Below are 13,694 nucleotides of genomic sequence, written 5' to 3'. Positions count from 1 at the left end.
ATGACTGTATTCTTTCCATCATAAAAATCTATTATCCAAATAACTGATTCAAGTAATGTAAAGAAAAATTCCTTCAGTGTTCTTGACAGCATTCTTTCCTTTTCTTTTTAGTTGGATGTAGATGGACAAATAGATTCTGTACATCTGTTTCTGTCACCAAGGCAGGTTCATCTTCTATTGGACATGGTAGCAGCTATTGCTGGACCAGGCAAGTATTACAAGGAACAAAAAGATTTTTGCAAGATGAAAATGTTTCTTCAGTTGAAAAAAAATTGTGTTGGTACAGTATTATGAGTTTTTATCTGATATTAGTAAAATGCTTTGTAGCTGCTGTGAGTTAGGACTATGATTAATTTTTTGTCTTTAATTGCAAATTGTACATCTAGTAATGAAACAAACCAGCAAACAAGGGTTGACACATAACTGTGTAATAATACAAGAAATGAGGAAATTCTAGGTGGAGAAAACCAGGAGACTGAACAAATTCTGGTTCTTGCAGCTTCTGTTTCACAAGAGGAATTTAGCTTCTCTATTCTGTTCTCTATTCTGTTTTAGTGACAGGCACAGAAAATATTGAACAAACTGTAATTGAGTTGGTCTGTATTTGTGAAGAACTAAAAGCAGCTATTCAGCTACTGCAGTGGAAGTATGAGATTGTTTTGGTTTGTTCCCCTCATCTATTTTATGTAGCAACACTTGTTAGGGTAGATAATCTTTTTGAAAGATACGTCATATCCTGGGTGGGTGCTTAATATTTTTCTGATACTGATCTACTTGTTTGTGCTCATTGTTTTTGGACAACTGGAAAAGTATTACATACAGTTTCCCATGTGTGTCATCTTCAAACCTGAAACTTTGGTCATTCCTTAATAGTAAAACCCTTAAGAGATTGTGGCCTTAGTCCCTAAAGCTGACTGAGAAGAGAAATGTATGCATCTTATATGCCATCATACTGCATATATAGCCTTGAAATGTTTTCATCAGATATGAAGTTAATAAATGCTAGGAGAGAGTAATCTGTTCTGAACAAATAAAACCTTCAAACCAGCAAAATGCACAAGTACACACATCTGATATAGAACTACACATGCAAATATATACACCAATGATTCATTTTCAGGTAAATTTTTGAATTTTATTAGGGATACAGGAAATTACAGTAGGATTTCTGTCCTTTTTTTGAATTCAGAGAGTCTGAGCAGGATAGAATTGTCAAATAAAGATAGGAAGAGCCGGCCAATGCAGCAGGAGGACGAGTATCGGATTCAGATGGAGCTGAAACGTTATTTGAGGAAAGAGTCTTTATCTGCAGGAGCATCATCTGAGCAAAGCTTCTATGAGACAGAGAGTGCCAGAACGCCTTCTAGTCGTGGCAAGTATAAAAGATGATGCAAAATAGCAAATAACCTGTTGTTAAGATTGTTTAAATTGATTGTTCATCTTTTAATCTTACCAATTTATGTATTAAAATAAGTTTGACCTGAAGTAATTATATGCTCTTAATGGTAAAGTTCAGTAAAAAATTAACTAGTTTAGGTATCAGGCTGAACTTGATTCAGTATTTCCTTAAAATTGTTCAGTTTATGTTAATGTGAAACATGCTAAAAACACATACAGCATGACATCTTTTCAATTGTGTAGTTGAGGAAATTACATCTAGAATAATAGTTGTATTTACCTGATTTTATGTGAATAATTTTTTGCTAATTATTTTAATGTGAAATAATTTGATTTGTCAAAAGGAGAATGTATCAATTTATAGAAGTTATATCAACTTGAATATGAAAATGAGGTATTTAACTGCTCTGATATTCATGAGGTTTTTTGTAATTTGATTTTTATTTAATCTCTCTCCATAGACACTACTAGTCTCATGTCAAGAAAACTTGTGACTTCTGTAAATGATGTGTTTAGCTGGTTATTTTGTCTAGCAGTTAGATTTCTAGACTTAAAAATACATTTCTGTTAGAAATAATTTCTTTAAAATTAGTAAATAACTCTCAATTATCTGTGGTTCTCTACTAGAGGAAGAAGTTTTCTTCTCAATGGCTGAAATGGACATGTCCCACAGCCTTTCCTCACTTCCACCTCTTGGAGATCCTCCAACCATGGATCTAGACTTGTCTTTAACCAGTACATACACAACTACACCAGCAGGATCTCCACTGAGCACTACAGTGGTATAGTATTAACTGCATTTGGAATCTTTTAGAAATTAACTCTTCTGCCTGAAACTGTTGCATAATTGCTGCATTCTTTACAATGTCAGGAACTGTTGCAAAATTCTAGAACAACTGAATTGTTTAGAGCTGATAGTATTCCTTTTCTGCTATGGAAATGGTATTGGAATTGTTCTCATTTGTTTGGCTAAACTAGGAAATGTGTGTTTTCAAATGCCTTGAAGCTTATAGAGGATGCTTCACGATTTATTTTCTTTTTAATTACTGCATGTGTACTACCTGGTTTTCTTTTAAAATAGACTACACAGGCAATGTTTTATGAAATTGTAGTATTAATTTTTTCCTCAGACAACATAAAAACTATTGTTATCACTATCTTTCCCAAATGTGTTGTGTACCTAATGTTTTCTGTAATGAAAACCATGGAGACTAGTTGTAGAATTAGAAAAATATATGCTCATGAGGAGTGCAACTTTAGCCTTAAAAACCTGTGGAATTAAAAAGCATATCTTGAAATAAAGCATACCTGCATTAATAAGTTGAGCACTAATTCTCCATGAAATGGCATACTGTTGATTGTTTATGCATGTTGGAGTTTTTTGGTAATTTACCTTATTATTTATGTTTGATCTGATGTCTAACAACTTTTTGCAAATTTAAGGTCATATATATCTTTTGGTTTTAGCTGCAGCCAACTTGGGGTGATTTTCTTGATCGTAACAAACAAGAATTACAGCCTCCAAGAGGTTCCTCACTAACAGCCAATATGGTTCACCAGACTTCCATAAGAAGGACATGTAAGTAACAACAAAACTGATAGTTTTCCCTCGATAATTATGAAAATGAATTGTTATGCAGCAACTTGGTAAAAAGAAATGAAAATCAAAAGTAAGATGATTTTATAAATGTGTTATTGCTGAAAAATTACGTGAACTTAATTTTGTATTTCAGCTATTCCATCCAGATCTGTTTCTGTGGATGAATCCAGACCTGAGCTACTTTTTAGACTGGCAGTTGGAACTTTCTCAGTGTCTGTACTTCATATTGACCCTTTACCCCCACCTGAAAGTTCACTGAACCTTAACCCATTGACACCAATGGCTCGGGATTTCTTTGCCCGAATAGAAAAGATTGAGCCAGTTAAGTTTTCAACAGAAGATTTTCTGTCCTTCCGAGAAGTATTTGCAGAAGCTTGTTCTCATGATCACCTTAGGTATAACTTTGCTTATTAATAAATATAAGTAACAAAAATATATTTTAAGTAAATTTGAATAAAGTAAGTTTATTACCATAGGAATTGTGTCACTTAATATTTGAATTGCATTAGTCTTCTTTATTAATTTCAAAATAGTCTTGAATTTTGACATCTGTTGTTCAAGACATCTTTTTAAAAAAAGTTGAAACAGAAAAAGAAAGGAGAATAAACATTAAAATCACCTAGCTTTTTAATAGATTAATTAAATTAGGTACAGTTTCTATGACAGAAGCCTAGAGAGTCAAGAATAATTAAGTAAATATCTTTAGAAATAGCTTCTTTTACAGAACTATTGTTATTCCAATGTAGTGATTGCTGCTTTAAGGAGCTTAGGGTTTTACTGAGTGCAAAATACGATATCAGTTGGGATAAAGTCTAAGTGAGAACAAGATAATAAAGTCAGGCAACAGTCTTTTTTTTGCAGAAATTTTTACCATCCCAGTACAGTGTATGAAGTAAAATATTTAAGGGTATCTATATTTTTTCTTACCTTATGTATGTAATTTAGACTTTGTGAGACATTTGACTACTTCATTGTCTAAGGATGTTAGTTTTATATGAACTGCACCTCAAGATAGATGCCTAAAATGTACTTTACAAATTTCTCTATGCTGACCATTGTTGATTATGTAACATGAGCTTCATTGTCTTTGTTGCTAAATCTGTTACAATTAGATATTTTCATGTATTTGGAGAAATTATGATGTTTTAATGATTTAAAAATGATTGTAGATCCTTTTTTTGCCTACTTAAGTTTTGACTTTCCATAACTGTTATTGATTTATGCTACTTTTAATAATTATTAATTTCAATAATCCAGGTTTATAGGTACTGGCATCAAAGTGTCTTATGAGCAAAGGCAAAGGACTGCCTCACGAAGTTTTAGTACTGACTTATCCATTGGTGAGATGGAATTCCTGGAATGCCTTTTTTCTACTGACTCTCATTCCATGCAGCCTCACTATACAGAGGTATGTTAAAAATAAAGGGAGTTCCATAAAAAAGAAATGTTAATTGTATAACTGAGAATTGTAGATTTTTAAAATGGTTGTAATTTAAATGTTTCTTAATGTTTTTTAGTTTTTTAAATATGTTACAGTTTTAAGGTTAAAATTAACATTTTAATTCTGAGCTCAAATAGTGAACCAACTTCTGTCATACCTGACAGGAACAGCACCAGGTAGCCAAACTTTGTTAGTTACTTCTTAAATATGCTTAACGTGGTTTGGGTATTAGTTTTTGGAAAACGTTTACTCTAAGCAATGGAGTTGAGCAATGCAAAGGTTTCTTGTGGTGGTGATTATTCTTCCAGCTCTTTTAGTGGTCAGAGATATCCAGTAAGGTAGCTGAATATGTGGATTGAGTAAACAGTTGAGCTGGGGCTCTGTTCACTGACTTCAGTGTGTGGTTACCTGTCTGCTCTAAGTCAAAGGTCATAAATATATTTTCCTGTGGCAACTCCTTATTTATTAAACATTTTTAATTTTTTTTCCTGAAGCTGTTGACATTTCATTCTGAAGAAAGAAATGATTCTCATTCTATGCCATGCCTTCAGCTGCATTATAAGCATTTAGATAATAGAGGACCTCAGGTAAGGTGGGAGATTAAAATGACTAAGTTTCTGTACAATAACCTTTGTCTAATTTGGTTTATTTGAACAGAAAATTGACTGTAAAACAGAGAGTTCTTAACTCCTACTTATTATAATTTGTTTCACTGTATTGTGTTGAAGATTTTAGTGCTTTTTCCTCTTTCTTTTCAGGGTAGTCAAGGGAGACTCAGCTCTGTTCCACAGAAAGCAGAGTTACAAATAAAGTTAAGTCCAGTGTTTTGTGAGCTGGATATTAGTATTGTAGACAGATTAAATTCCTTACTTCAACCGCAGAAACTAACTACAGTGGAGATGATGGCATCTCACATGTATGCTTCTTACAATAAGCACATAAGTCTGGTAAGTTTAAAGTGAAATTGATTAATGAACTTGCTGGGTTTTTTTGCAGGAGGAAGTCGGGGTGATAGTAAGCCTGAGACTGCTAGTTCTCATTGATTTGTCGTGGCTGAGGTGCTTTTTTTTAGTATGAGATTTTTTGGTTGGTTGGTTGGTTGACTGGGGTTTGTTTGGTTTTTTCCAACTTCTGATAGTCTCATTTTGCATTCAGTGATTGTGTGCTTGAAAACAGACCAAAAGACAGTGGTAGATGCTTCACAAACTGCCTAAGTTCTCAGCTTCTTGAAGCAAGGAGAACTGGGCAAAAAAGAGTAATCTTGACTGACTTCTCATCCCTAATCTGTCCCATTATGGTCTCCAGCAGCTGCTATAAAGTGTTGCTAACAATTCCACTTCTAAAATCTTTAATTGTCACAATCAGCCTAGTTGTCTCTGTGGTGTATTACCTACTTTTGGGGTAGGTGACAGAGAGAATGGGGCCATTTGCATTGCATTCTATTGTTCTGGGACCAGCAGAAAGAAATTGAAGCTTATTTGCATTGGTTTGGCTTACCACAATAGCATTAAACTTGAAGACTTATCTTAAAATACTTGAGCAATGATTACCTGCATTTAACTGATTTTCTGCACAGCACCAAAAATCTTCATGTAATTTTATTGCTGCATTTACTGATTACGGAAAAATCAGCTTTCAAAACTATTTAAGAGACTCCTAAAATTGTAAGACATCAATTATTTCTGTAAATATAATTGTCTTGCAAGTTTGATTCCTTTCAATGATCAGCAAAAGCAGGGAGGGTATGAAGGACATGAAAGTGACAGGAGCTGGACACCCTGACTTCCTGAAAGGGACAAATACACATGATAGTAATTCCTACTTTTTCAACAGCAGTTTTTAAACAAGTGTCTGAGACATGGTATTTCCTAACTGCAGCTGAATATTGTTTGGTGCTTTCACTATCTAATTTAAGAGGAAAAATAATTGCAAAAATAGCAGGTTTTTTTAAAGATTGCTAATCTCTGCAAAAACTTGACTTCTAAGTAGAATCTTCATGACACCTATAATAGAAAAGTATCCTAAGAACAGTTGCAGTTGGTCTTGATGTGGTTTTTCTGTGATACAAATAATATTTTTCATTTTCAGATATTACATCATCAAAAGCTTTCCCCATAGTCACTTTTAATGCTATTTTCTCTAATTCAGAGGGTTTTTTATTCACTCTGGTTTGTGTTTTGTTTTTTGTTGTTTGATTCTTTTAGCATAAAGCATTTGCTGAAGTTTTTCTGGATGATTCACATACTCCTGCAAACTGTAGAGTTTCAGTTCAAGTCACTGCCCCAGCATTGAAACTCTCTGTTCGCTTCCCAATACCTGATCTACGGTCAGATCAGGAAAGAGGACCATGGTTTAAGAAATCACTTCAGAAGGAGATTCTGCATCTTGAATTTACAGATATGGAATTTAAAACTGAATTTATAGGAGGTTCGACTCCAGAACAAGTTAAATTAGAGCTTACCTTTAAAGAGCTAACTGGTAAGAATGTTAATATTATATTCAGAAGTCCTTTTTTATTTTTCTAGGTACTGTGTAGTTAAGAGAGAGGTTCTCTCATATGGAGTAACCCAGGGTGTGTCTTTCCACCTGAATTTTGCAGTAGATATGATATCTCTACTGTAATGTTGTGTTCTGTACTAAATAGCAAAGTCCAAACAATACTACCATGAGGAGAGGCTGTGTGTCCAGTTTGGTGCTCCTCAGTAAAAGAAAGACAAGGAGCTCCTGCAGAGGGTCCAGTGGAGACTGCAAAGCTAATGAGGGGTCTAGAGCATCTTTAATATGATGAGAGGCTGCAGGACCTGAGCCTGATCAATCTGGAGAAGACTGAGAGGGAAATCTCATAAGTATGTGAATATCTCAAAGACAGGTGTCAAAAGAATGGTGCCAGACTCTCTTCAGTGGTGCCCAGAGACAGGACAAGGAACAATGGCCATAAACTGAAACTCAAGAAGTTTCACATTAACATGAGGAAGAACTTCTATACATTGAGGGTTGTTGAGCACTGGAACAGGTGCCCAGGGAGGTTGTGGAGTCTCCCAGGCCCACCTTGGACACACTCCTGTGTAACCTGCCTTAGATGACCCTGCCTTGGCAGAGGGGTTGGGCTAGATAACATCCAGAGGTCCTTTTCAACCCTAGAAGTGCTGTGATGCCAAGATTGATTCCCTAAATAACTATCATTGAAAAACATTAATAATTTCATGCCTCTAGTATCTTTCAAAGTAATAAATCTATGAGACTGATTTATATTTGCAATCTTCTCTGCTGTCTCATTTTGTGTACTTAATCAAGGCTGTGACAAAATATAGTGATGCTATAAATGTAAATGTTGGTATCTATGCATTAGAAGTGTCTGATTTTCCAACTACTGCTAGCTAAAAATAATGTGAAATAATTTTTGTTTCTAAAAGTTAGTATTAATTTTTTGGAAGAAGAGGTGACAAAATTTGCCTAAGTAGCTTAATAAGTAGCATTGGCTAGTTAATCTTGTTTGACTCCAACTTGAGGAGTGACTGACCTGAAGTTAGCAGTTGTCATTCATCTGTTAATTTCTAAAAAATCTCGTTTCTATTCAGGTTCATTTGAAGAAGATAATGCAGAAACACCAGTAAAATTTTTTCAGGTGTCAGGTGGCACAGATGGAGATATAACATCATCATCAGACAATTTTGACTGGCCTCGGTAAAATAAATTTTCATGTTTTTAATGTGGATTCATTAAATTTTTATGAAGCACTGTTGTTTTTCTAATTTTAATCCAGAATGCCTGTGTGGTAGATGATTGAAAATAATTTGCAAAGAAAGAGTATGTAACTATTAAAAAGACTCCAAGAATTTATAAAAAACCCTGTAACTTCTACATTTATAATAATGCAATATGGTTTTTAATGTATGACTTCTGCATGGACTTGAGTAAATTTCACTGAAAGTTAGGTAAATGATTAGAGACTTGAAACTTTTTCCCATTTTTTTTTACTTTACCTTTTCTCCTGCATTCATGACTGAATACCAAACCACTCATCCTATTTGAATTTTGCCTCAAAATAATATAAGCCATAAGTATAGCAAGAATAATTATATTGTGACTGAATTATTGCAGCTTATATCTCATGCAAGGTAATACAGTTCTTCAGACTTACTGAAGAGAAGGACCTGGCAGCTGAAGCATGTAATAAGATGTTTAAAGAGGCAATTTTAGATTTGCTACAGAATTTGCTGTGTACATTGTTTGCCACAAAATTCAGTGGCTTTCTGACAGTAAGTTTCTGTGGACGTTTTTTCTTTTATAATGGCACAAATAAAATTTTCTATAACAGTGTTTACATGTAAGAAGCTACACCATGCAGTAGAACATTTTTATAGCTGTTAATGGTCTAGTGAAACAGGTTTTATTTTGAGAGAGTGCTAGATTTTTCTTAGGTCACCTATATGATCACCTAATGGAGTTGAAAAAAGCAGACACTTAACATTTTCTTTTACCTGATGGTACCACATTCCTTTGTGTGTATAAGTTAGTTTTTTTCTTAGTAATATTGTCTTGGGTAATAAAATATGTTATTATCTAATAAAAAAGTCCCTGGAATTTTGAGTTATTTAGTCTATGTGTATTTAAAGGCAAGCCAGTAGAACTAGTGGACATGTGACAGAGCATAAATATAAACATTTTAAGCATCTCTAATGGTTTATTCTGCTTAACTTCTCCAACGTCAGGATTGTATTGAAAATAAACCCTCTGGCTGTGCACTCTATTCTGGAAAGGATAGCAGCTGAGGAGGAAGAAGGTGATAATAACTTTCAAGAAGAAGAAGAAGGAGGGTCTCATTCTTTGAAGGATGTCTGTGATATTAGGAGACCAGAGCCTTCTCCATTTTCTTCTCGTAGGGTCATGTTTGAAAATGAAGAGGTACTGTAACATTTTGTTACTGCTTTGTGCTTATGATAGACAAAATGCATGTAATGTAGTGAGATGATATTCAACTTCTGGCTTCCACTTTTGGTTTTGTTTTGGGTTTTTTTGGTTGTGTTTTTTTTTTTTTCTTTAACTTAAGAATTTTTTTCTTTTTTCTTTCAGATGGTGATGCCAGGAGATATAGTTGAAATGACTGAATTTCAGGATAAAACAATTAGCAATTCTCATTATGTACTGGAACTCACATTACCAAACATTCACTTAACACTACCAAACAAAAGCTTTTATGAAAAACTGTACAACAGGCAAGTATAACTGTTTTGCTTGGTTATCATGACCTGTACTCTCAGTTCTGTGTCACTTTTGATAAAAGCAATTGTCTAAGCAGGTATAGCAGGAACTCATTTGTATAGCTTATTGAAAAACACAAAGTGCTATATAAATATTTTTCCAAGTTAACATGACACCACTGTGTCATGCACCTGATCAGTGCTATGGCAGCTGACTGCTAAAAAGTGTTTGGCAGATTTTGTGAACAAAGGGTGAAGCTAAATAGTCTTTGGCTCTCAGTGTACACTTTGTTCAGATCTCTGTGCAATGTTTCATTTTGCTCTAATCTTTCTGATTTCTTCTTTAAACAGATTATTATACTTCAGAAACTTGCATTCAATTTTACTCTTCCCATCTAAAAATCTGGAGCTTGCAAGGCAGTCAGAAAAAAAAAATCTAATCCTGTTTTGTAAGGCTCACAAAGGTTTATGAAAATGTAGAGAAAGCAAGCCAAATTTATGGATGGGTGTTCATTTATTTCTGTTAGTTTGCTGTCTGAAAACCAGCAAAATACTACTAGATTGTTACTGTGCTGTGCAAATATGCAAGAGAGATTGTGATCTATTTTAGTCTCTGATAGACATTACTTCCAGTATTTTCACTTCCAAAGTGACAAAGCAGAACCTTCCATTGAATATTTTGTTGGAATACTTCTGTACTGAATGTCTTTACCCTGACAGACACACTCACTTGAAATCAAAAGAATTAATGTTTCCTGCAGCTTAGTTGAAAATTGATGTGATCAAAATAAGGGTTTCTCAACTCCCACTCCCACCTACTGAGCAAATATATACCCACTTACAGAGTCTTTTGTGTCACTATCACATGTTAGACTTTGATATGTGTGTACCATAATTACAGAAAAGAAGTTACTTCCATTTCATTTTTTTTATTGCTTTTACTCATGAATATATTATTGTTTTGTGCTCGTGAACTTTATTTTCTCTGTTTATGGAGTCTGGAATCTGTTATATAAAGTCTGCAAAGGAATTATTCTTGACTGACTTAATATAAAATGGGAAGGAATATAGTCATATATTTTGTGTAATGATAGTGTATTTCTTCCTAGGATCAGCAATGATTTATTGTTGTGGGAACCCACAGCTCCATCTCCTGTAGAAACATTTGAAAACCTTTCTTATGGTGTTGGACTATCTGTGGCCAGCCAACTCATCAACACTTTCAGTAAAGATAGCTTCAGTCAATTTAAATCTGCAGTTCATTATGGTAATACACTTAATAAATTATCTAGAACTATAGTGCTTTAGAAGTGTAATTGGCTGAAGTGATTAAGATGTTAGTGGAAAGATTTTGTAAACTTATGGGAAAACATAAACCAAGGGAAAAAAAAAGTAGATTACTGTTTAATTGGGTAAAATAAGTGTGAAATTGAATTGCATTACCAATGGAGAAAGAGTGAGCTATTGGCATAATATGTGTACTAGCAAGAGAATGAGTTGTACTTCATTTTATCTATTAGATGATGAAAGTGGATCCGAGGAAGAAACACTACAGTATTATTCCACTGTCGATCCAAACTATCGGTCACGCAGAAGGAAAAAGCTTGACTCACAAAATAAGAACTCACAGAGCTTTCTGTCTGTTCTGCTAAATGTGACACATGGATTAGTGTCAATATTCACAGATGTAAAGGTAAGGCACTGGGGCTGGAACAAGTTTTTTGTTGTTTTGACCATGGGTGGCCCCTTCATGCTGTATGTACCTATCTGGAAGGAGGTGCTTTTAACAGTAATTCTGTAATCTTTATACTGCTATAACTAGGCAGTAATGCAACACAGTATTTTGCAAATTCTGTGTACTTTGTTTCATGTGAGAATAACTGAAATGAAAGCCAGAAAACATGTATTGATAGCAATAGTTGTGTGATAGTTGTGTTAGACTGCCTAAATGCAGCAAACTGTCAGCAACAATAATTTTATCATTTCTCTTCCTTCAGCAGGATGATGGAAATACACTGGAAGGAAAATATGGTGAATTTTGGTTTGAGTTTAACGGTGGTTCCCTTTTCAGTGTGACTAAATATGAAGGTTTTGAGGACAGACACTATGTTTGTCTCCATTCTAGCAGCCTCAATTTATATCACCAAGGTAGGTATGGGATTGAGGTGGCTTTGGGGCTAAATTTGAAATCACCTAAGCTTGAAGCTTTTTAGGGAAAATGCTGTATTTTTTTCTCTTTAGTCTCCTAGTGTGTCATTTGGCACAATGAATATAATTTATGGCTAATGTTTCTAAATGCTACAGTATTACAACTTCATTATAACTGTATTTAGTTAAAGTTTAGCTCCAACTTTCCAGACAACTGCTGGTGTTCAGAGATACTGTGATCCTTTGGCAAATTAGCTGTACAGCCCATTCTTTACTATGAAAATGCACTCTTCCTACATGTTATTGGTTGTTTAATTGAAAAAAACTGCAGGTTACCAGTGGCTGCTGTGTTTTTCCTCAGTAGCTAGTTGTCATCCACAGGTGAAGAATTTTGGCTGTGTAGTTTGTCTATGTCTGGTAACCCCCATGTAGTTAAACCTTTCAAGGTTTCCCTTTCAGATGCCTGTGAATCAGTGGTGGTCATGTTTCAGTGCAAGGCTTAGTTATTGTCTCACTATCTCATAAGATGAAGAGGAGACACATATTCTCCATGTAACCTGTAGGAGATTTCTGTCCTTTATTTCAACATCTCTATTTTGTTGGGCAAATGAAAAACTCAATCCCTAATAGACACATTGAAGATGATAGCTAGAACTGTGTTTTTAAATATTGGATCACCCATAACCTTCCCTTCACAGTTCTTTGTTGAGCATGACTAACTTTGATAATTAAAGTAATTCTGTAGGCATTAAGCATAAAAAGGATTTTCCTTCACACTTCATCAGTAACAGCTTTGGTAATTCATCCCAAAATCTCTTTGCAGGTTTGGTAGATGGAGTTGTCCCTTCCTCTGAAGTACGACTGCCCAGCACAATACGTCCCCATTGGTTAGAGCCTACTATTTGTTTTTCTGAAGAGGATGGTCTTAGTAGGACTACTTCAGATGGTGTAGGAATGGATAGTCCCAGTATGCTGACTGTTGCAGTCAAAATCCAATCAGATAAAATAGAGAGCAATACAAAGGTTTGTGTTATTTGTACTTTTATAAGTTGAGTTATCTCAGTTCTATGGAAGTATCTAGACATGGAGTTAGAAGGGTTACAGATGAAGAAGCCATTTAGTTCTCAGACATTAATTTTCAAACTACAATTTTCTCTTAGAATCTTTGGGTGGATTATAAAATTTAAGCAGCAGCTTAATTTACTAATTCTTCCAATGCTTCACTTTGCTGATCATACTATTTTTTTACTGAATGCATTTTTTGCATAGTTGACATTTTTTGTTTTTGTTGAGTTTCTCTGTTGTTAAAACAGGAAAGAACAAATATAGAATTACACTGCAGTTAACTAGCAGTGTCATCTAATAGGCAGCCTTTGCTTACCTATTTGGAATAGGACTGGTAAATGACAGTAGCATTCATTAGTGTGGCTGAAAGAGGACCTCTTAGCTGGCAGAGTGGTGACAAACAGGTTGGTTGAATTATCTAAAGAAAGGTTCTGCAGACCAGCAAAATGTTGTGGGTGTTCAGTCTCACATGTGAACTACTTTAAGTTGGTACTGCTGGTACTCCTATTTCTGCTGAATCCTACAGTGAATGTGCAGGCAGCCTTCTTCCCTACCACCACCACAAAACTGCCATTTCTGCAGTGTCCTGTTGCAGAAAGTATGATGATACTGTGTTATCCAGGGTTTCTGTATTGGAAAGCAAAGTTTTTCTAGACACCCGGAGATTTTTGGGTGCAGAAGGGTAACACAGTTTCATAATCTACATGTGGAATAGTTACATGTTTCATGTAAGCCAAGTCATGCAACTTTGTTGTGCAGGAATTTCTGGTGGCTGTTGGACTGCGAGGAGCCACCCTTCAGCACCGTGTGTTGCCTTCAGGTTTAAGCTGGCATGAACAGG

The 13,694-nt window shown here is 34.8% G+C and overlaps 1 protein-coding gene across 1 annotated transcript in view; it reads left to right on the top strand.

The window, feature by feature from the left end:
- ATG2B (autophagy related 2B) overlaps window positions 1-13,694 on the top strand; it is a 45,050-nt gene that overhangs the window by 9,375 nt on the left and 21,981 nt on the right. The window contains exons 7-23 of the mRNA XM_066552937.1: window positions 112-208; window positions 1,190-1,372; window positions 2,026-2,180; window positions 2,866-2,977; window positions 3,132-3,393; window positions 4,256-4,406; window positions 4,934-5,026; window positions 5,198-5,386; window positions 6,644-6,917; window positions 8,018-8,123; window positions 9,152-9,344; window positions 9,513-9,655; window positions 10,750-10,907; window positions 11,161-11,333; window positions 11,638-11,788; window positions 12,612-12,811; window positions 13,613-13,693. Of these exons, the coding sequence (XP_066409034.1) occupies window positions 112-208; window positions 1,190-1,372; window positions 2,026-2,180; window positions 2,866-2,977; window positions 3,132-3,393; window positions 4,256-4,406; window positions 4,934-5,026; window positions 5,198-5,386; window positions 6,644-6,917; window positions 8,018-8,123; window positions 9,152-9,344; window positions 9,513-9,655; window positions 10,750-10,907; window positions 11,161-11,333; window positions 11,638-11,788; window positions 12,612-12,811; window positions 13,613-13,693 (2,721 nt within the window). The remainder of the gene's footprint in view (window positions 1-111; window positions 209-1,189; window positions 1,373-2,025; window positions 2,181-2,865; window positions 2,978-3,131; window positions 3,394-4,255; window positions 4,407-4,933; window positions 5,027-5,197; window positions 5,387-6,643; window positions 6,918-8,017; window positions 8,124-9,151; window positions 9,345-9,512; window positions 9,656-10,749; window positions 10,908-11,160; window positions 11,334-11,637; window positions 11,789-12,611; window positions 12,812-13,612; window position 13,694) is intronic.

This window comes from Molothrus aeneus, chromosome 6, assembly GCF_037042795.1.
Source record: "Molothrus aeneus isolate 106 chromosome 6, BPBGC_Maene_1.0, whole genome shotgun sequence".
Taxonomy (NCBI): domain Eukaryota; kingdom Metazoa; phylum Chordata; class Aves; order Passeriformes; family Icteridae; genus Molothrus; species Molothrus aeneus.
This window is presented reverse-complemented; position numbering and strand designations above follow the sequence as displayed.